At 45.7% G+C, this 24444-nt stretch overlaps 1 protein-coding gene across 1 annotated transcript in view; it reads right to left on the reverse strand.

Annotated features, from left to right (window-relative positions):
• LOC137355658 (potassium channel subfamily T member 2-like) overlaps window positions 1-24444 on the reverse strand; it is a 121357-nt gene that overhangs the window by 91250 nt on the left and 5663 nt on the right. The window contains exon 2 of the mRNA XM_068021031.1: window positions 367-446. Within this exon, the coding sequence (XP_067877132.1) occupies window positions 367-446 (80 nt within the window). The remainder of the gene's footprint in view (window positions 1-366; window positions 447-24444) is intronic.

Below are 24444 nucleotides of genomic sequence, written 5' to 3' on the forward strand. Positions count from 1 at the left end.
GGGCTAATCATCCAGGACTGAAATGAAGAGAAATTACTTCACTCAAAGGGCTGTGAATCTTTGGAATTGTCTATCCCAGAGGGTTGTGGATGCTCCATCATTGAATACATTTAAGGCTGGGATAGATAGATTTTTGGTCTCACAGGGAATCAAGGGATATGGGGAGCGGGCAGGTAAGTGGAATTGAAGCCCAAGATCAGCCATGATCGTATTGAATGGCGGAGCAGGCTCGATGGGTCATCTGGTCTACTTCACCTCGTATTTCTTGTGTTCTACACAGTATCTAATACTTCATACCTGTCACCATCCCACATTCACTGATCAACCATCCAACAGAAACTGACTCATTCAAGAAGTTCTCCTTACTGGATCGTTGGTTTTTGATGAAAAATAATTTTAGTCGTTCTTTGAATGTGTTCTCATTTACATAAAACTCCACTTGCACTCTGTAAGAGAATCAAAGCAAGAGAAAATGAGTAAACAAGGGACACTAAGGCAAGGGCAAACACTGGACCAATCCAGGCCTGCAATCTGTGACAAATAACAGACCGATCATAGCAAACGGTCTTCTCTCCATGCACACTCCTCTTCGAGTGCTTACTCTCACTGGGATATAGATTCTACAGAGGCCACCTGGTAACTCATCCAACCCACATTCTTCAAATCCGAGCCGACAATGAGTGTCAGCAAACTATGTGATCACGAAAAGCACCACACATCCTCACCCAACATCCACGTGCACTTTTCCAGCAGGGGTAAGGAGCTGGATCGCTCCTCTCCTTGGCCAAGAGGCACTGAGTACAACTGTAGCCCTGACCCACTGCCAGTCAATCCAGCACTAATTCTAGAATGAACCTAGGCATCTCTGCTCTGCGTGACCAGTTTCAATGCCCAGCAGCAATCACTCCATTCTGTTGAACACATTGATACAGACAGAGTTTACAGCCATGTAGCTCCCAGTCTGAGTGACTGACAGACAGCAGGGATCTCATCAAGGGTGTTTGCTGGTGTAAAAGCTCTTGCAAACAGGCCTGAAACATCTGCACCCGTGACACTGCATCACAACCAATTAATGCTGTTTAATAAGCAGACTCGAGATGGAAAGACACAAAGCAGGGACTGGGTAAGAAGAGGTTGTGATTACAGACTGGGTGAGGATGGGTCAGCAAGGCACAACAGCCACTATGATAATATTGGCCATCTTGTGAGCCAGTGCTGGCACATGATTTTACACAATATCGTGGTCGAGCCACACAAAGAATTGTACCCTCCTAGCACCAGGCTGCTTTATGTCTGGGTGATGACACACAAATAGAGCCTCCACTTCCAAGCACTCCCACTCTCTGTTCACATGCACCTGATACAATTAGAGTTTGTTTTTCTACCAAAGGTCTCTGTCGCTGTGAGGCTAGAGCGCCCTGTTCCTGCAGACACACTCCATCACCAGAAGACAATGACAACACTGAACCTAATCCTTAAGAACAGGTAACACTAACACCTTGGGCATCCTCTCCCCAAATTATTTTCATCCTGCCCTGAAGGCAGTAAGTCTAGCTACAGTTCAGCATTCTCTTGTATTTCAACCAACGGGCTTCCTTTATGTGTTAACTTTGAGACAGCTGGAGTCTCTTCTTAAACCACTCCAGAAATTGTGCAGGACGGCAGCACAGAATGAGGGAAAGATTGGGTGGTGAGCCGTCTCATCTTACAACCTCAACCTGGATTTCCCTTCTGGCTCAGCCATTGCTTGCCTACCCACACATGCTCAAGATCTGTCTGAATCAGTGGAAAAGACCAAACTATTAGATCAAATCGTTTTATTTCTTAACTGGTAAGAGATTAGAAAGTGTGGATGTACAAAGGGACCTGGGTGTCCTTGTCAATAAGTCATTGAAAGCTAACATGCAGGTGCAGCAAGCATTTAAGAAGGCTAATGGTAAGTTAGCCTTTACTACAAGAGGATTTGAGTACAGGAGTAGCAAAGTCTTGCTTCAATTGTATAGAACCTTGTTTAGACCGCACCTGGAGTACTGTGTGCAGTTTTGGTCCCCTGACCTTAGGAAGGATATTATTACCATAGAGGGAGTGCAGTGAAGGTTCACCAGACTTTTTCCCGGGATGGCGGGACTGTCCTATGAAGAGGGATCGGGGAAACTGGGCCTGTATTCTCCAGATTTTCGAAGAATGAGAGGTGATCTCATTGAATCCGACAAAATACTTAAAGGGATAGACAGGGTAGATGCAGCTAAGATGTTTGCCCTGGTTGGGGAGTCCAGAACCAGGGGACACAATTTCAAAATAAGGGGGAAGCTACTTAGGACAGAGATGAGGAGAAATTTCTTTACTCAGAGGGTTGTGAATCTTTGGAATTCTCTACCCCAGAGGGCTGTGGAAGCTGAGTCATTGAGTATGTTTAAAGCAGAGATTGACAGATTTCTAAATACCAATGACATAAAGGGATATGGGGATAGTGTGGGGAAAAGGTATTGAAGTGGAAGATCAGCCATGATCGTATTGAATGGCGGAGCAGGCTCGATGGGCTGAATGGCCTACTCCCACTCCTATGTTCCTATGTTCAGGCAAAAAAAATCCTAAGACTTGTATACCAAATACAATTACACAGAATTGTTGGATTAAATCACCAGACAATATCACTCAACTTTTTACCTTTACACTTTGAACACAATTTTGGACAATACTTGTGGAACTCCTGTAGCCTCTGACTCACATAAAGGCACAATAAAATCTCAAGGGCATGGAGCAGCCTGGTTAAATGCTTTTCGTCTGTTCAGCATTCAAGCTGATGTAAAAGCTATTCCTTCACGACTATTTCTCCAAAATTGTACTTTATTCATAAAATTTGTAAACGTACATTATCTAACAGTTCTAATTTGCCATTACATGAAGTGCAAAACAGTTCTATTTCGTTCAATACAGTATGTGGCACTCTGAGGTACCGCACTACACTTAAAATTACAGGTTATATTTACATTTCATTTTGAACATTCTCTGGTGCATACAGCCCAAGGAATGTTTCATGAGTTCCAGCCCCTCAGTATACTGTGGCGGGAGGACCTTAGACTGTGGTTTTTTTTTCCCCGTTGAGCCTTTGTGCGGCTGCCCCAAGCTTTAGTGCATCCCTCAGCACAAAATTAGGGCCGTTCAGGAGAGATGTTAGGAAGCACTTCTTCACGCAAAGGGTGGTAGAGGTTTGGAACTCTCTCCCACAAACAGTAGTTGAAGCTAGAACAGTTCTAATTCTAATTATGGATGAAAATGGATTAGTGTAGGGGTCAGATGGTTTCACAGGTCAGCGCAACATCGAGGGCCGAAGGGCCTGTACTGCGCTGTAATGTTCTAAAAAAAAAAAAAAAAAGTCCTGAACCTTGGAATGTGTCAGTCTGCAACACTTGGTCATGTACTGGAAGACCAGCACGTTTCGGGCAGACCAAAGAGCATCTTTCCCCATGCTCATGGTCCTCCGACAGCAGTTTATCTCAGTGTGCGTCCCTGGGAACAGCCCGGAGAGCACTGAGGCCTGTATTACAGAGCAGCTCAGGTTAAACCTCAAAAACCACTGCATCTCTTTCTGGACCTTTGCAAAGGCAAATTCCAGAAGGAGGAAGTTTTTTTCCCCTCCGCAGCAGCATCGGGGTGTGCATGAAGGATCGGACAAGGTCAAGCTACGCCTTGGTGCTTGCTGAAAGTTCTAGCGATGAGGCATTCTGAAGACATTTGGCAGAATGACATTGAGAGTCTGCTCAGGAAACTATCCATCAGGATCTACAATCTCCTTTTTCCACAGGGCCTCCAGAACATTGCGTGCAGACCACTGTCTGAATGACTTGTAGTCAAAGGTATTTTTCTGTCCAAACCCTTTCACGAGGAACAGGTATTAGGGCATGGTCCAACTGAATGGAGTGTTCTACGGCAAAGTTGCCAAACCCATTCTTCGTGACACTGTGGACAGATGGAACCTCAGCACATAGTGACATTTGCTGTTTACATACCGGGGTCGACGCACAGCTTGATGCAAACGCACACAAAGGTGGCCATCAGGATGAAGGCGACATTGGGTATTTTTTTTCCCCTCTGCCTGAAGATTTGTATATCATGTCCCTGTGGACATTGTATCCTTCATAATTAAACTGAATCCAACTATTTGAAACTTCTACTTCCAGTGATAGTCCATAGACAAAGGGATCTGCAAAAATTATCTACACCAGCAAATACAGCCACACCAAACAGGACATGACTCTAAGATCAGCAAACTCATATTGTTTGCTGAACTAATAAGCCACTTTGTCCCAATGGGACTGTCTGAAGTAATGTAAATAATTTCCATTGAAGTGGCATCTATACACTAGATATGGTCTACTGTTTCACCACCCCCAACACACAGACATAAACCAGCAAAAACAGATATCCAGATATAATCTTGCTATACAACTTGGGCTATCAGAAGGAGCCGTGATCAGTTGTTACCTTCCGGGAGCCAAGCGGAGTGGAGTGGACCTGCGGGGAGAATCACCGACCTAGCAGAGGATAAATAGAGGCCGAGGATCACGGCCTGGTTACTTACCTTCCGGGAGCCGAGTGGAGTGGAGTGGACCTGCGGGGAGTATCACCGACTGAGGAGAGGATAAATAGAGGCCGAGGATCACGGCCTAGTTACTTACCTTCTGGGAGCCGAGCCGAGTGGTGTGGACCTGCAGGGAGTATCACCGACCGAGGAGAGGATAAACACAGACACAGTCCAGGCGCGCCGGAGTGTTTGAAAAAAACAACAGTGACATCACAGGACAGCTGCAAGTTGATTGGTTGGTGAGTAACTACTGTTAGGGAATAGCTCTAAATAGGTGACTTAGTAACTAAGCTAAGAAAGGTCTATAGTTTATTTTCCATATATAGTAAGTAGTGTTTTTTAGGGAGTTCTGCAGTAACGAGGACCAGGGAAGAAGGGTCCTAGAGTAATTGATATTATTTGATATTAAGCATCCTCCAAAAGGTTTAATTTAAAGGGTTAAGTCATGGCAGGAGAGCTCAAAGCCATGGTGTGCTCCTCGTGCTCTATGTGGGAAGTCGGGAACAATTCCAGTGCCCAGGACCAGCATGTGTGCAGGAAGTGTCTCCAGATGCAGCTCCTGGAAGCCCGGGTTTCGGAGCTGGAGCGGCAGCTGGGGACACTGTGGAGCATCCGAGAGGCAGAGAGTATCATGGATAGCACATATAGACAGGTGGTCACACTCCACAGGCAGGAAGGGAATGGGTGACCACCAGGGAGAGCAAGAGGACGAGGCAGGCAGTTCAGAAATCTCCTGTGGCTATTCCCCTGCAAAACAGGTATACTGCTTTGGATACTGTTGGGGGGAATGGCCTCTCAGGGGAAAGCAGCAACAGCCCAATTCATTGCTCCAAGGTTGGCTCTGCTGCACAGGGGAGGAGTAAAAAGTGTGGGAATGCAATAGTTATAGGGGATTCAATTTTAAGGGGAATAAATGGGTGTTTCTCTGGCCGCAAACGAGATTCAAGGATGGTATGTTGCCTTCCTGGTGCTCGGGTCAAGAATGTCCAGCGGTTCCAGGACATTCTGAAGGGGAAGAGTGAACAGCCAGTGGTCGTGGTACACAATGGTACAAACGATGTCGTTTAAAAAAAAGGATGAGGTCCTAAAAGCAAAATATAGGGAGTTAGGAAGTAAATTGAAAAGTAGGACCTCAAAGGTAGTGATCTCAAGATTACTACCAGTGCCACGCGGTCAGAGTAGAAATAGCAGGATATATCGGATGAATACGTGGCTGAAGAGATGGTGTGAGGGGGAGGGTTTTAGATTCCTGGGACATTGGGACCGGTTCTGGGGGAGGTGGGACCAGTACAAACTGGACGGGTTACACCTGGGCAGGACCGGGACTGATGTCCTAGGGGGAGTATTTGCTAGAGTGGTTGGGGAGGGTTTAAGCTAAAATGGCAGGGGGATGGGAACCTTTGCAAGGAGTCAGAGGAGAGGGGATCAAAGACAAGAACAAAAGACAGTAAGGGGAATAAGGAAAGCGATAGGCAGAGAAATCAAGGGCCAGAATCAAACAGGGCCACAGTGAAAAACTGTGGGAAGGGGACAAGTAATGTTAAAAAGACAAGCCTTAAGTCTTTGTGCCTTAATGCGCGGAGCATTCGCAACAAAGTGGATGAATTAATCACACAAATAGATGTAAACGGGTATGATATAGTCGGGATTACGGAGACATGGCTGCAAGGTAACCAGGGATGGGGAATGAACATCCAGGGGTATTCAGTGTTTAGGAAGGACAGACAAAAGGTAAAAGGCGGTGGAGTTGCATTGCAAGTTAAAAAGGAAATTAACGCAATAGTGAGGAAGGATATTAGCTCTGACGATGTGGAATCTGCATGGGTAGAGCTGAGAAACACTAAGGGGCAAAAAACGTTAGTGGGGGGTGTATATAGACCACCAAACTGTCATGGTGATGTTGGGAATGGCATTAAACAGGAAATTAGAGACGCATGTGATAAAGGAACATCTGTAATTATGGGTGATCTTAATCTGCATATAGATTGGGCAAATCAAATTAGTCACAATACCATAGAGGAGGAATTCTTGGAGTGTATACGGGATGGCTTTCTGGACCAATACGTTGAGGAACCAACTAGAGAACAGGCCATCCGAGACTGGGTATTGTGTAATGAGAGGGGAATAATTGACAATCTAGTTGTACGAGACCCCTTGGGGATGAGCAACCATAATATGATAGAATCTTCACCAAGATGGAGTGTGACGTAGTTGATTCTGAGACTAGGGTCTTGAATCTTAATAAAGGAAACTACGAAGGTATGAGGCACAAGTTGATGATGATGGATTGGGAAACGTTACTTAAAGGGACGACGGTGGATAGGCAATGGCAAAGAGCGCATGGATGAACTGCAACAATTGTTTATTCCTGTCTGGCACAAAAGTAAAATGGGAAAGGTAGCCAAACCATGGCTTACAAGAGAAATTTAGAGATAGCATTAGTTCCAAGGAAGAGGCATATAAATTCGGCAGAAAAAAAAAAACAGACCTGAGGATTGGGAGCAGTTTAGAATTCAGCAAAGGAGGACCAAGGGATTGATTAAGAAGGGGACAACAGAGTACGAGAGCAAGCTTGCAGGGAACATAAAAACTGACTGTAAAAGTTTCTATAGGTATGTGAAGAGAAAAGGATTGGTGAAGACAAATGTAGGTCCCTTACAGTCAGAAACAGGGGAATTTATTATGGGAACAAAGAAATGGCTGACCAACTAAATGCAAACTTTGGTTATGTCTTCACAAAGGAGGACACAAATATCATACCAGGAATGTTGGGGAACACAGGGTTTAGTGACAGGGAGGAACTGAAGGAAATCAGTATTAGTAGAGAAATGGTGTTGGGGAAATTGATGGGATTGAAGGCTGATAAATCCCCTGGGCGTGATGGTCTGCATCCCAGAGTACTTAAGGAAGAGGCACTAGAAATAGTGGATGCATTGGTGGTCATCTTCCAAGATTCTATAGACTCTGGAACAGTTCCTACAGATTGGAGGGTCGCTAATTTAACCCCACTCTTTAAAATGGGAGGTAGAAAGAAAACAGGGATTTATTGACCAGTCAGCCTGACGTCAGTTGTGGGGAAACTTCTACAGTCCATCAACAAAGATTTTATAGTAGAGCACTTAGAGAACAGTGGTAGAATCGGGCAGAGTCAGCATGGATTTATGAAAGGGAAATCATGCTGAACACATCTACTAGAATTCTTCGAGGATGTAACTAGTAGAGTTGATGAGGGGGAGCCAATGGATGTGGTTTATTTGGACTTTCAGAAGGCTTTGGACAAAGTCCCACATAAGAGATTAGCATGTAAAATTAAAGCACATGGGATTGGGGGTAGTGTATTGCAATGGATAGAAAATTGTTTGGCAGACAGGAAACAAAGAGTCGGGATAAATGGGTCTTTATCCGAATGGCAGGCTGTGACTAGTGGGGTACTGCAGGGATCAGTGCTAGGACCCCAGCTATTCGCAATATACATTAATGATTTAGATGAGGGAACTAAATGTAATATCTCCAAATTTGCAGATGACACAAAACTGAGTGGGAGGGTGAGTTGTGAGGAGGATGCATAGGGGCTTCAGGGTGATTTGGACAAGTTGAGTGAGTGGGCAAATGCATGGCAGATGCAGTATAATGTGGATAAATGTGAGGTTATCCACTTTGGTAGCAAAAACAGGAAGGCAGATTATCTGATCGGCTATAAACTGAGAGAGGGGAATATGCAACGAGACCTGGGTGTTCTCGTACACCAGTCGCTGAAGGTAAGCATGCAGGTGCAACAGGCGGTAAAAAAGGCAAATGGTATGTTGGCCTTCATAGCGAGAGGATTCGGGTACAGGAGCAGGGATGTCTTGCTGCAATTATACAGGGCCTTGGTGAGGCCACACCTGGAATATTGTGCGCAGTTTTGGTCCCCTTATCTGAGGAAGGATGTTCTTGCTATCGAGGGAGTGCAGCGAAGGTTTACCAGACTGATTCCTGGGATGGCGGGACTGACATATGAGGAGAGATTGAGTTGATTAGGATTATATTCGCTGGAGTTCAGAAGAGTGAGGGAGGATCTCATAGAAACCTATAAAATTCTAACAGGACTTGACAGGGTAAATGCAGGAAGGATGTTCCCGATGGTGGGGACGTCCAGAACCGGGGTCATAGTCTAAAGAAACGGGGTAAACCATTGAGGACTGAGATGAGGAGAAACTTCTTCACCCAGAGAGTGGTGAACCTGTGGAATTCGCTACCACAGAAAGCAGTTGAGGCCAAAATTGTATGTTTTCAAGAAGGACTTAGATATAGCTCTTGGGGCGAAAGGGATCAAAGGACATGGGGGGAAAGTGGGAACAGGTTACTGAGTTGGATGATCAGCCATGATCATAATGAATGGCGGAGCAAGCTCGAAGGGCCAAATGGCCTACTCCTATTTTCTATGCACACAAATGCCAGGCAATGCCCTTCTCCAACAAGAGAGAATCTAAACTTCTCCCCTTGACATTCAACAGCATTACCATTGCTGAATCCCCCACTATCAACATCCTGGGGGTTACCATAGACCAGAAACTGAACTAGACTAGCTATATAAATACTGTGGTCAGAGGCTGGGAATTCTGTGGCGAGTAACTCACTTCCTGACTACCCAAAGCCTGTCCATCCTCTGCAAAGCACAAGTCAGGACTGTGATGGAATGTTCTCCACTTGCCTGGATGAGTGCAGTGCCCACAACACTCAAGAAGCTCGACATCATCCAGGACAAAGCAGCCCGCTTGATTGGCACCCCATCTGCAAACATTCACTCCATCCATCACCGACGCACAGTGGCAGCAGTGTGTACCATCCACAAGATGCACTGCAGCAATGCACCAAGGCTCCTTCGACACCACCTTCCAAACCCGCGACCTCTACCACCTGGAAGGACAAGGTTAACAGTGGGAACACCAACACCTGCAAGATCCCCTCCAAGCCACACACCATCCTGACATGGAACTATATCACCGTTCCTTCATACCAACACCCCAAGGACTGCAGCAGTTCAGGAAGTTGGCTCACTACCACCATCTCCAGGGCAATTTGAAATGGGCAATAAATGTTGGCCTTGCAAATGATGCCCACATCCCAAGAATGAATAAAAAATTTAAGGATGGGATAAAACATAGAAAATAGGAGGAGTAGGCCATTCGGCCCTTTGAGCCTGCTCTGCCATTCATTATGATCAGGGCTGCTCATCCAACTCAGTAACCGGTTCCCACTTTCCCCCCATACCTTTTGAACCCTTTCGCCCCAAGAGCTATATCGAACTCCTTCTTGAAAACATACAATGTTTTGACCTCAACTGCTTTCTGTGGGAGCGAATTCCACAGGTTCACCACTCTCTGGGTGAAGAAATTTCTCCTCATCTCAGTCCTCAATGGTTTACCCCATATCCTTAGACTATGACCCCTGGTTCTGGACTCCCCCACCACCGGGAACATCCTTCCTGCATCTACCCTGTCAAGTACTGTCAGAATTTTATAGGTTTCTATGAGATCCCAACTCACTCTTCTGAACTCCAGCGAATATAATCCTAACCGACTCAATCTCTCCTCATATGTCAGTCCCGCCGTTTCAGGAATCAGTCTGGCAAACCTTCGCTGCACTCCCTCGATAGCAAGAACATCCTTCCTCAGATAAGGAGGCCAAAACTGCACACAGTATTCCAGGTGTGGCCTCAACAAGGCCCTGTATAATTGCAGCAAGACATACCTGCTCCTGTACTCGAATCCTCTTGCTATGAAGTCCAACAGACCATTTGCCTTTTTTACCACATGTTGCACCTGCATGCTTACCTTCAATGACTGGTGGACGAGACCACCCAGGTCTCATTGCATATTCTCCTCTCTGTTTATAGCCGTTCAGATAATAATCTGCCTTCCTGTTTTTGCTACCAAAGTGGATAACCTCACATTTATCCACATTATACTGCATCTGCCATGCATTAGCCCACTCACTCAACTTGTCCAAATCACCCTGAAGCCTCTCTGCATCCTCCTCACAACTCACCCTCCCACCCAGTTTTGTGTCATCTGCAAATGTGGAGATATTACATTTAGTTCCCTCATCTAAATCATTAATATATATTGCGAATAGCTGGGGTCATAGCACCGATCGCTGCAGTACCCCACTCGTCATGGCCTGTCATTCAGAAAAAGACCCATTTATCCCGACTCTTTGTTTCCTGTCTGCCAACTAATTTTCTATCCATCGCAATACACTACCCCCAATCCCATGTGCTTTAATTTTACACGCTAATCTCTTATGTGGGACTTTGTCGAAAGCCTTCTGAAAGTCCAAATAAACCACATCCACTGGCTCCCCCTCATCAACTCTACTAGTTACATCCTCGAAGAATTCTAGTGGATTTGTCAAGCATGATTTCCCTTTTGTAAATCCGTGCTGACTCTGTCTGATTCCATCACTGTTCTCCAAGTGCTCTGCCATAAAATCTTTGATAATGGACTGTAGAATTTTCCCCACTACTGACGTCAGGCTGACTGGTCTATAATTCCCTGCTTTCTCTCTACCTTTCTTTTTAAATAGTGGGGTTACATTAACTACCTTCAATCTGTAGGAACTGTTCCAGAGTCTATAGAATCTTGGAAGATGACCACCAAAGCATCCACTATTTCTAGGGCCACTTCCTTAAGTACTCTGGGATGCATACCATCAGGCCCTAGGGATTTATCGGCCTTCAATCCCATCAATTTCCCCAACACCATTTCTCTACTAATACTGATTTCCTTCAGTTCCTCCCTGTCACTAAGCCCTGTGTTCCCCAACATTCCTGGTATGATATTTGTGTCCTCCTTTGTGAAGACAGAACTGAAGTTTGCATTTAGTTGGTCAGCCATTTCTTTGTTCCCATAATAAATTCCCCTGTTTCTGACTGTAAGGGACCTACATTTGTCTTCACATACCTATAGAAACTTTTACAGTCAGTTTTTATGTTCCCTGCAAGCTTGCTCTCGTACTCTACTTTCCCCTTCTTAATCAATCCCTTGGTCCTCCTTTGCTGAACTCTAAACTGCTCTCAATCCTCTGGTCTGTTGTTTTTTTCTGGCGAATTTGTTTGCCTCTTCCTTGGATCTAATGCTATCTCTAATTTCCCTTGGAAGCCATGGTTTGGCTACCTTTCCCATTTTACTTTTGCGCCAGACAGGAATAAACAATTGTTGCAATTCATCCATGCGCTCTTTGAATGTTTGCCATTGCCTTTCACCGTCGTCCCTTTAAGTAACATTTCCCATTCCGTCATAGCCAACTCACGCCTCATACCTTTGTAGTTTCCTTTACTAAGATTCAGGACCCGAGTCTCAGCATCAACTACGTCACTCTCCATCTTGGTGAAGATTCTATCATATTATGGTCGCTCATCCCCAAGGGGTCTCGCACAACTAGATTGTCAATTATTCCTCTCTCATTACACAATACCCAGTCTAGGATGGCCTGTTCTCTAGTTGGCTCCTCAATGTATTGGTCCAGAAAATCATCCCGTATACACTCCAAGAATTCCTCCTCTACGGTTTAGTTTAGTTTAGAGATACAGCACTGAAACAGGCCCTTCGGCCCACCGAGTCTGTGCCGACCAACAACCACCCATTTATACTAATCCTACACTAATTCCATATTCCTACCACATCCCCACCTGTCCCTATGTTTCCCTACCACCTAACTATACTAGGGGCAATTTATAATGGCCAATTTACCTATCAACCTGCAAGTCTTTTGGCATGTGACTAATTTGATTTGCCCAATCTATATGCAGATTAAGGTCACCCATAATTACAGATGTTCCTTTATCGCATGCGTCTCTAATTTCCTGTTTAATGCTATTCCCAACATCACCACTACAGTTTGGGGGTCCACTGTATTGCGAATGCTCCGCGCGTTAAGGCACAAAGCCTTAAGGCTTGTCTTTTTAACATTACTTGGCCCCTTCCCACTATTTTTCACTGTGGCCCTGTTAGTTTCTGGCCCTTGATTTCTCTGCCTATCACTTTTCTTGTCCCCCTTACTGTCTTTTGTTCTTGTCTTTGATTTTCCCCTCCTCTGACTCCTTGCAAGGGTTCCCATCCCCCTGCCATTTTAGTTTGAGCCTTCCCCAAACACTCTAGCAAATACTCCCCCTAGGACGTCTGTCCCGGTCCTGCCCAGGTGTAACCCGTCCAGTTTGTACTGGTCCCACCTCCCCCAGAACCGGTCCCAATGCCCCAGGAATCTAAAACCCTCCCCCTCACACCAACTCTTCAGCCACGTATTCATCCAATATATCCTACTATTTCTACCCTGACTAGCACTTGGTGTGAATGTTACTGCCATTTATCAGCCCAAAGCTCAATATTGTCCGGGTCTTGCTGCATGTGGGCACCGACTGATTCAGTATCTGAGCAGTCTCAAATAGTACTGAACACTGTGCAATCATCAGGAAACATGCGCACTTCTGACCTTATAGAACATAGAATATTACAGCGCAGTACAGGCCCTTCGGCCCTCGATGTTGCGCCGACCTGTGAAACCATCTGATCTACACTATTCCATTTTCATCCATATGTCTATCCAATGACCACTTAAATGCCCTTAAAGTTGGCGAGTCTACTACTGCTGCAGGCAGGGCGTTCCATGCCCCTACTACTCTCTGAGTAAACAAACTACCTCTGACATCTGTCCTATATCTATCACCCCTCAACTTAAAGCTATGTCCCCTCGTGTTTGCCATCACCATCCGAGGAAAAAGACTCTCACTATCCACCCTATCTAACCCTCTGATTATCTTATCTTTCTTTCTTTCTTTTGGGCCTCCTTATCTCGAGAGACAATGGATACGCGCCTGGAGGTGGTCAGTGGAGTAACCTCTCCATGGCGCATGCCTGGGCAAATTTATGGAGGTTGAGAGTTGCCCAGTCGTCAAAACCCCCCTCTCGGCCTTTCTGGTGGGGTCCAAAGGAGTGCAGGACACGACGTTTGGCACCAGTATGGCTGCAGGAACTGCCGGAAACATGCCAAAGGTGACACATGACCGCCTACGGGGTTCCGCTCCGGATTTTCTGTTAGGGTTTACTCCCTTAGCCTTGGTCTCTCCCGAGACGCCCACAAGGCAGTGGGGTTGTTGGGGCCCCTACACAGGTGTAGGATGGTGCCGGTGGGAGGAGGGGATGCAAGGGGGAGGGGTAGAGGGAGGGGGTGGGGGGGGGGTGCAGGGGAAGGGGGTGCGGGGTGAAGATGGTGCGACCCTAGGAGGCAGTTATTCAGCTACTTTTGTGACACCATTGAAATAACTTCACATCAATACCAGAATGATAGTATAACTCTGAAGTTGGGTTCTGACCTGACTCCAGAGAGATGTGTGTGAGAGAATCCCTGGAGAATTGGTCTCTCCAGCTTAACAGTGTACAAAGAATAAATTAACTGAGTTAGCATTGCATGTAGTATAAATGCAGTGTCAAGCCAAGTTCAATAAACATTCAGGGGGTCCTGGCTACTTTACAGACATATGCAGAGACAATTTAAAGGTTTTCAGAATGTGGCTGCATTCAAAACAATCAAAATTTACCATCTGCAGCAAGCATACACAGAATTCTCATGAGTCCCCGAGATTCTCATGTTGCTTCACCAACTATTTTCAATAATAGTTATCTTTCTTTTAAAAAGAGAAAATTATGTAAATTAACAGTTTGAAATCCAGAGTTGGGACATTCAGCTAGATATAGGCAATAATGGATGCCCAGGATTGATGACAAGGCAAACATTTCACTAACGTCACCTGACCCCTCAATAAAAACTTATACTGGTACGTCCCCTCACTCAGGAGGGTATCTTGTGGCACTTAGCAATGAGGAGAAGGAGAACATCAAATGGGCACAGAAAGAAAAGAATTTGAATTTATATCACATCTTCAGTCATAGCCAGTCGAGTCAAATCTGCTCTGGAGTTGGTGATTTACCTTAATCAGACCTGCACTGTACCCGGCAGGAAGATCTCTGATAGTCTCGTGCTACTCAGGGATACGAACGTTATCTTATATGTCTCTATTAAGTCACCTCTCCTCCTCCTTCTCTCCAACGAAAACAACCTCAAGTCCCTCAGCCTTTCCGCGTAAGACCTTCCCTCCATACCAGGCAACATCCTAGTAAATCTCCTCTGCACCCTTTCCAAAGCTTCCACATCCTTCCTATAATGCGGTGACCAGAACTGCACGCAATACTCCAGGTGCGGCCACACCAGAGTTTTGTACAGCTGCAGCATGACCTCGTGGCTCCAAAACTCGATCCCCCTACTAATAAAAGCTAACACACCATATGCCTTCTTAACAGCCCTATTAACCTGGGTGGCAACTTTCAGGGATTTATGTACCTGGACACCAAGATCTCTCTGTTCATCTACACTACCAAGAATCTTCCCATTAGCCCAGTACTCTGCATTCCTGTTACTCCTTCCAAAGTGAATCACCTCACACTTTTCCGCATTAAACTCCATTTGCCATCTCTCAGCCCAGCTCTGCAGCCTATCTAAGTCCCTCTGTGACCTACAACATCCTTCGGCACTATCCACAACTCCACCGACCTTCGTGTCATCCGCAAATTTACTAACCCACCCTTCTACACCCTCATCCATGGAGGGAAGATCATTAATGAAGCAACTGATGGTCGAGCCTAGGACTCGAAATGAGGAACTCCTGCAGTGATATCCTGGAGCTGAGATGATTCACCTCCAACAACCACAAACATCTTCCTTTGCGCTCGGTTTTCCCCGATTCCCACTGACAATTTTGCTAGGGCTCCTTGATGCCACACTTGGTCACATGCTGCCCTGATGTTAAGGGCAGTCAGTCACCTCACCTCAGGATGCTTGGGGTCCTTTGCTACTCTGGCTGGGATCAAGCAACTGACCATTGGCCAGAGATAGAACCTGGGTTTTTCCTTAACTGCATGGCCCAAAACCACATAAGGCAGTGCATTTATCAACTGAGTTGTAAGCTGGGACGGTTATATTACAAACAGATTTTAAGAAACAAAGGACAGCCCCAAGAACCATCATTACAGGATCATTTTATCTTTTAATGTGAATGAAGTGGTGACAGGAAGTTGGGGTTTTGTTGCAGTTATCAGCAGATTATGATGGCCACAGTGCACGTTGAATAATTACTCAACTGCCTCTCCACCTTTTGCTGAAACCCTCATTCATGACTTCCTTATCTCTAGACATGACTTTTCCAATGCTCTCCTGGCTGACCTCCCATCTTCCACCCTCCATAAACTACAGCTTATCCAAAATTCTGCTGCCCGTATCATAACTTGTATCAAGTCCTGTTTGCCTGTCATCCCAGGACTCGCTGACCTACTTTGATTCCCGGTCCATCATCACCTTGAATTTAAAATTCTAATCCTTGTTTTCAAATGCCTCCATGGCCTCACCCCTCCCTATCTCTGTAATCTCCTCCAGTCCCACAACCCTGCAAGATCTCTGCACTCCTCCAACTCTGGCCTCATTACTCGACTCCAGGTGGCTGCGCCTTTGGTTGCCACGGCCCTAGCTGCAATTCTCTCCGCCTTTCGACCTCACTCTAATCCTTTGAAGACACTCCATAAAACCTTGCACTTGGACTCAACATTTGATCACTTGTCCCAATCTATCATGTGGGTCAGTGTCAAATTTTTGTTTGGTAACGCTCCAGTAAAATGCTTTAGAAACATAGAAACATGCATAGAAAATAGGAGCAGGTGTGATATAAATTGTTGCTGTGGTATCTCCTCGCCATCCAGACACGTACCTCTCATTGGCAAATCACAAAATAGTAGGGAACAACCCCAAAAATTCAGGAGCAGAATCAGGATTAAGCGAGCTTTCGCAAATCCCTGTCTAACCAGACAGGCTGTCCTGGCCACAGGCTGGCAATGAGGGCTGGTCAACTCTGTGAAGTGAGGGCAATTGACAGGAACCTGCCAGGCTCCAGAAAACTTTAACTGAGACACTGACTGAAGGATAAACACTAATTAAATTGTTGCGCTTAAACTCTGCAGCCTAGGAGACATGACATCACTCTGTCCCCACCCGGCAATGCAGAGATCACGGAGCCAAGGCTGCACCTGATCAGGGACAACCTAATAGTCACCATGACAACAGACAGTGATCGCTGGCTAGCCCCTCCCTATCGGACCACATTGAACAATCAAAGTAAATACTGTCAGCAATTGTTTCCAGAAACTGCAGGAAGGGCTGCTCATTAAAGAATTAGATTTCATTACCAAAGACTTGGGGCACTGCCACGTCTGAGTAAAAGGCAGCTGTTAATACTCACTGCACATATATCATGTCATAATTTACTCTTTATGAACACGGAAACTTGACAATTTAACAAGCCCAGGAACAAGGATGTTTCCAGGTCCACCACTGCTCTCCCAGCCCAGATCAGCTAACTTATTTTATTTATTTAGAGATACAGCACTGAAACAGGCCCTTCGGCCCACCGAGTCTGTGCCGACCAACAACCACCCATTTATACTAACCCGACAGTAATCCCATATTCCCTACCACCTACCTACACTAGGGGCAATTGACAATGGCCAATTTACCTATCACCTGCAAGTCTCTAGCTGTGGGAGGAAACCGGAGCACCCGGCAGAAACCCACACGGTCACAGGGAGAACTTGCAAACTCCACACAGGCAGTACCCAGAATCGAACCCGGTACCTCGAGCCTGTTCTGCCATTCAATCAGATCATTGCTCAATCATTTACAAACCTTGATAGGAAACAGGAATTGGTCACCTTTTGCACCCGGAAGGTCTGGATCTGTACTCGCTGAACAAATAATCCGCCAGTGAGTGTCAGTGAATGTGGAACCGTACCCCAGTGAGATTTGGTACCTGTGGAACAGTACCCCAGTTAAGAGTCGGTACCTGTGGAACTGTACCCCAGTTAAGAGTCGGTACCTGTGGAACTGTACCCCAGTTAAGAGTCGGTACCTGTGGAACTGTACCCCAGTTAAGAGTCGGTACCTGTGGAACTGTACCCCAGTTAAGAGTCGGTACCTGTGGAACTGTACCCCAGTTAAGAGTCGGTACCTGTGGAACTGTACCCCAGTTAAGAGTCGGTACCTGTGGAACTGTACCCCAGTTAAGAGTCGGTACCTGTGGAACTGTACCCCAGTTAAGAGTCGGTACCTGTGGAACTGTACCCCAGTTAAGAGTCGGTACCTGTGGAACTGTACCCCAGTTAAGAGTCGGTACCTGTGGAACTGTACCCCAGTTAAGAGTCGGTACCTGTGGAACTGTACCCCAGTTAAGAGTCGGTACCTGTGGAACTGTACCCCAGTTAAGAGTCGGTACCTGTGGAACTGTACCCCAGTTAAGAGTCGGTACCTGTGGAACTGTACCCCAGTTAAGAGTCGGTACCTGTGGAACTGTACCCCAGTTAAGAGTCGGTACCTGTGGAACTGTACCCCAGTTAAGAGTCGGTACCTGTGGAACTGTACCCCAGTTAAGAGTCGGTACCTGTGGAACTGTACCCCAGTTAAGAGTCGGTACCTGTGGAACTGTACCCCAGTTAAGAGTCGGTACCTGTGGAACTGTACCCCAGTTAAGAGTCAGTACCTGTGGAACTGTACCCCAGTTAAGAGTCAGCACTCACATGAGACACTGATGGGTAAATATAGAATGGCAATGTTTTATCATCCTCTCCTGCAGGCTCGCCCCTCACAAACCAAGTCAAATATTATATTCAGAGAAACAACTGATCTTTTTAAATGATTTCATATCATCTTTGCCTTTTGAAAGATTCATTGCGACTGTTAAATAAAAGTTGATCACCGATGAGTGAACGTTTGTCACAATAAAAGACATGCAGAATGTACACCCTGTCAAATGACTCCTTAAATGAGCTTTCCCAAAAATACCACAGTGTACGGGAATTATATTCTGAGCCGAGTCAAAAAGAAAAAGGAAGCATTTGTAAGGGCTGGAAGGCTGGGAACAGATGAGTCCCTTGAGGAATATAAAGACCGTAGTAAGGAACTTAAGCAAGGAGTCAGGAGGGCTAAAAGTGGGTCATGAAAAGTCATTGGCAAACAGGATTAAGGAGAATCCCAAGGCTTTTTATACGTATATAAAGAGCAAGAGGGTAACCAGGGAAAGGGTTGGCCCGCTCAAGGACAGAGATGGGAATCTATGTGTGGAGCCAGAGGAAATGGGCGAGGTACTAAATGAGTACTTTGCATCAGTATTCACCAAAGAGAAGGACTTGGTGGATGATGAGCCTAGGGAAGGGAGTGCAGATAATCTCAGTCATCTCATTATCAAAAAGGAGGTGGTGTTGGGTGTCTTGCAAAGCATTAAGGTAGATAAGTCCCCAGGGCCTGATGGGATCTACCCCAGAATACTGAGGGAGGCACCTTTTGTATCAGTCTGCCATGAGGGACCTTATCAAAGGCTTTACTGAAGTCCATATAGATAACAGCCACTGCCCTTCCTTCATCAATCATCTTTGTCACTTCCTCAAAAAACTCAATCAAATTAGTAAGACACGACCTCCCCTTCACAAAACCATGCTGTCTCTCGCTAATACGTTCGTTTGTTTCCAAATGGGAGTAAATCCTGTCCCAAAGAATCCTCTCTAACAATTTCCCTACCACTGACGTAAGGCTCACCGGCCTATAATTTCCTGGATTATCCTTGCCACCCTTCTTAAACAAAGGAACAACATTGGCTATTCTCCAGTCATCTGGGACCTCAGCAGTAGCCAATGAGGATGCAAAGATTTCTGTCAAGGCCCCAGCAATTTCTTCCCTTGCCTCCCTCAGTATTCTGGGGTAGATCCCATCAGGCCCTGGGGACTTATCTACCATAATGCTTTGCAAGACACCCAACACCACCTCCTTTTTGATAATGAGATGACTGAGACTATCTACACTCCCTTCCCTCGGCTCATCATCCACCAAGTCCTTCTCCTTGGTGAATACTGATGCAAAGTACTCATTTAGTACCTCGCCCATTTCCTCTGGCTCCACACATAGATTCCCTTCTCTGTCCTTGAGTGGGCCAACCCTTTCCCTGGTTACCCACTTGCTCTTCATCTTCGTATAAAATTCCTTGGGATTTTCCTTAATCCTATTTGTCAATGACTTCTCATAACCCCTTTTAGCCCTCCTGACTCCTTGCTTAAGTTCATTCCTACTGTCTTTACATTCCACAAGGGATTCGTCTGTTCCCAGCCTTCCAGTCATAACGAATGCTTCCTTTTTCTTTTTGACTAGGCTCACAATATCCAGCGTCTTCCAAGGTTCCCGAAATTTGCCAAACTTATCCTTCTTCCTCACAGGAACATGCTGGTCCTGGATTCTAATCAACTGACATTTGAAAGACTCCCACATGTCAGGTGTTGATTCACCGTCAAACAGCCGCCCCCAATCTAAATTCTTCAGTTCCTGCCCAATATTGTTATAATTAGCCTTCCCCCAATTTAGCACCTTCACCCGAGGACTACTCTTATCCTTATCCACAAGTACCTTAAAACTTATGAATTATGGTCACTGTTCCCGAAATGCTCTCCTACTGAAACTTCGACCACCTGGCCGGGCTCATTCCCCAATACCAGGTCCAGAATGGCCCCATCCCTAGTTGGACTATCTACGTATTGTTTCAAGAAGCCCTCCTGGATGCTCCTTACAAATTCTGCCCCATCCAAGCCCCCAGCACTAAGTGAGTCCCAGTCAATATAGGGGAAGTTAAAGTCACCCACCACTACAACCCTGTTACCTTTACATCTTTCCAAAATCTGCTGGGACCTTTGCTCTTTGTAGTATATATAAATGATTTGGAGGAAAATGTAACTGGTCTGATTAGTAAATTTGCGGACGACACAAAGGTTGGTGGAGTTGCGGATAGTGATGAGGATTGTCAGAGGATACAGCAGGATATAGATCGGTTGGAGACTTGGGCGGAGAAATGGCAGATGGAGTTTAATTCAGACAAATGTGAGGTAATGCATTTTGGAAGGTCTAATGCAGGTGGGAAGTATACAGTAAATGGCAGAACCCTTAGGAGTATTGACAGGCAGAGAGATCTGGGCGTACAAGTCCACAAGTCACTGAAAGTGGCAACGCAGGTGGATAAGGTAGTCAAGAACGCATATGGCATGCTTGCGCCTTCATCGGTTGGGGCATAGAGTATAAAAATTGGCAAGTCATGTTGCAGCTGTACAGAACCTTAGTTAGGCCACACTTAGAATATTGCATGCAATTCTGGTCGCCACACTACCAGAAGGACGTGGAGGCTTTGGAGAGGGTACAGAAGAGGTTTACCAGGATGTTGCCTGGTCTGGAGAGTATTAGCTATGAGGAGAGGTTGGATAAACTCGGATTGTTTTCACTGGAACAACGGAGGTGGAGGGGCAACATGATAGAGGTTTACAAAGTTATGAGCGGCATGGACAGAGTGGATAGTCAGAAGCTTTTTCCCAGGGTGGAAGAGTCAGTTACTAGGGGACATAGGTTTAAGGTGCGAGGGGCAAAGTTTAGAGGGGATGTGCGAGGCAAGTTCTTTACACAGAGGGTGGTGAGTGCCTGGAACTTGCTGCCGGGGGAGGTGGTGGAAGCAGGTACGATAGCGATGTTTAAGAGACATCTTGACAAATACATGACTAGGAAGGGAATAGAGGGATATGGACCCCGGAAGTGCAGAAGGTTTTAGTTTAGGCAGGCATCAAGATCGGTGCAGGCTTGGAGGGCCGAATGGCCTGTTATTGTGCTGTACTGTTCTTTGAACCATTTGACCAAACTCCAGTTGGGTCGACTCTGTTGGGGACCCCCTTGGAATTTCCCAGTCTGGGCCGTTTGGATTAGCACAGTTCATTCTACGTAGTCTGAAGGCCCACCTCCATCAGCCAAGCCAGTAATCTGTGCAGCTGACAGAATCGCAAGACATAATCAAAATATCCAGATACCTCTTCAACAGAGTCTAATATATTCAATCCCTGTTAATTCATTGGTTCAATTTGATGGAAATAGGTAAAAGTTTAAAGACATAAGGAGCAAAGGTGGGTCAGTGAAGTCGAGGAAGAGATCAACCATGATCGGACTGAATGGCGCAGCTGGCTCGAAGGGCTGAATGGCCTCCTCCCGTTGCTATGTAAACACTAATTGTGGTGCTGAGGAATGAATTCTCCTCACTCAATCCCACATTGAGAGAAATGAAAGCAGTGAAATTGCAGTGACCCATTACTGGGCAGTTTTGCTGCAAACCACATCAGGAGCTTGCCAGGTGGCTGATCATTGCAGACAATCTGTTAGGACTGAGCTAAGAGAGGTGAATATCACACATGGCCCATTAGAGATTCAGCAACAGGATAGAAGCACTGACATTTCAAGGCACTGATTATACAGTCATTAATGTCATTCAAAGGCCACTTGTGCATTACAAACAGCACTGCATCCAGAGGTAACACTCCCACACAACAGGCAGCTGGGCTGGGGGCGTGCAGTCAACATACTGTTTAACAAATCTACAGTAGGATTTGGCTCTGTGCAAATCCTAAGGGCTGGTGATAATCAGAGGTGCTGGGGAAAAGACAGTTTTGTTGGAACAGAGGGAGTTCATTCAGCTCAAGTCCGATGTGCCGTTTACTTTTGATCAGGGATGATCTGTACCAGAACTCCATTTATAGAACCATACAAAAATTATGGCACAGAAGGAGGCCATTCAGCCCATCATGTCCGTGCCAGCCGAAATAACTAGCCGCCCAATCTAATCCCACCTTCCAGCACCTGGTCCATAGCCTTGCAGGTTACAGTACTTCAGGTGCAGATCCAGGTACCTTTTAAAAGAATTGAGGGTTTCTGCCTCCATCACTGATCTGGGCAGTGAATTCCAGACACCCACCATCCTCTGGGTGAAAAGGTTTTTTCTCATGTCCCCTCTAATCCTTCTACCAATCACCTTAAACCTGTGCCCCTGGTAATTGACCTCTCCACGAGGGGAAACAGGTCCTTCCCGTTTACTCTATCTAGGCCTCTCATAATTTTGTACACCTCAATTAAGTTACCCCTCAGCCTCCTCTGTCCGAAGAAAAACAACCCTAGCCGATCCAATCTTTCCTCATAGCTGCAACTTTCGAGCCCTGGCAACATTATTGTAAATCTCCTCTGTACTCTCTCCACAGCAATTATGTCCTTCCTGTAATGTGGTGACCAGAACTGTACACAATACCCCAGCTGTGGCCTAACGAGTGTTTTATACAGTTCCAGCATTACATCCCTGCTTTTGAATTCTACACCTCAGCCAATGAAGGAAAGCAATCCATAGGCCTTCTTCACCACTTTATCTAGCTATCCTGCCACCTTCAGGGACCTGTGGGCATGCACTCCAAGGTCTCTCACTTCTTCTACCCCTCTCAATATCCTCCCGCTTATTATTTATTTTTTATTTTATTTATTTATTGATACAGCACTGAAACAGGCCCATCGGCCCACCGAGTCTGTGCCGACCATCAACCAACCATTTATACTAATCCTACACTCATTCCATATTCCTACCACATCCCCACCTGTCCCTATATTTCCCTACCACCTACCTATACTAGGGGCAATTTATAATGGCCAATTTACCTATCAACCTGCAAGTCTTTGGCAGTCTTTATGTATTCCCTCGCTTTATTTGCCCTCCCCAAATGCATTATCTCACACTCCTCTGGTTTGAGTTCCATTTGCCACTTTTCCGCCCACTCAACCAAACCATTGATATCATTCTGGAGTCTACAGCTATCCTCTTTACTATCAACTACACGGCCAATTTTTGTGTGATCTGAAAATTTCCCAATCATGCCTCCCATATTTAAGTCCAAATCATTAATATATACCACACACAGCAAGGGACCCAACGCTGAACCCTGTGAAACGCCACTGGAAACAGCTTTCCATTCACAAAAACATCTGTCGACTACTACCCTTTGTCTCCTGTCCCTGAGCCAATTCTGGATCCAACCTGCCACCTTCCCCTGTAACCCATGGGCTTTCATTTTAATGATCAGTCTGCCATGTGGGACCTTGTCAAATGCCTTACTAAAATCCATGTAAACCACATCCACTGCACTACCCTCATCAATCCTCCTAGTTACTTATTCAAAAAACTTTTTCTGTTTATTTCATAAGATCTTTCAGGTGATGGATCTAATGAGAAATAAACAAGCTTGGGTTAAAAATATTTTGTCCTTTCCCTCCCTGTTTGTTTTCTTTCCGTGTCTCCATGCTGTTCCCTGGTTACAGAAGGTTGGCTGATCATCCATCCCATTCACTTGGATGTCACGCTCGGAGATGTAGTAAAGCAGCTAATGTTTGCCTTGTGCTCCTGATTTCCTTTGGGGCTGGCCACTTTTCAGACACAGCCTGGAATTCAGGGAGTCACTGATGGGAAACTGTCAACACAGAGTCACCCAGCAGTGTAAACTGATCCAAATACAAGGAACCAGGTCATTTACTCTCTGCTGAGACTCTCCTACATTAACCACACACCATTCCTTCCTGCCACATCACTCCTTCCTATTTTCTCTTGGTAGAGAGAAACTCAGCAGCTAATCGCGAACCATTTGCAAATCTGGAGCTTCAATGACATAACAGTGTTGCTGAGAGTGGTGGGACTGCGCATGAGAGGCAGATGGCTGAGAATAGCTAAATAATCTTCACACTGAGAATAAAGATACCGTATCTTCTTCCAATGGTGTCTTTTTAATCAAGTCTGTCATTGCAGGCTTCCTCAGAGACATTTCAATCAATAACACATCCAAACACTGGCCTGCAATTGCTGCAGCTGCACTGAATTTAATAGGCATTACTGAGGATCATACTCA

Source organism: Heterodontus francisci, chromosome 43, assembly GCF_036365525.1.
Source record: "Heterodontus francisci isolate sHetFra1 chromosome 43, sHetFra1.hap1, whole genome shotgun sequence".
NCBI lineage: Eukaryota > Metazoa > Chordata > Chondrichthyes > Heterodontiformes > Heterodontidae > Heterodontus > Heterodontus francisci.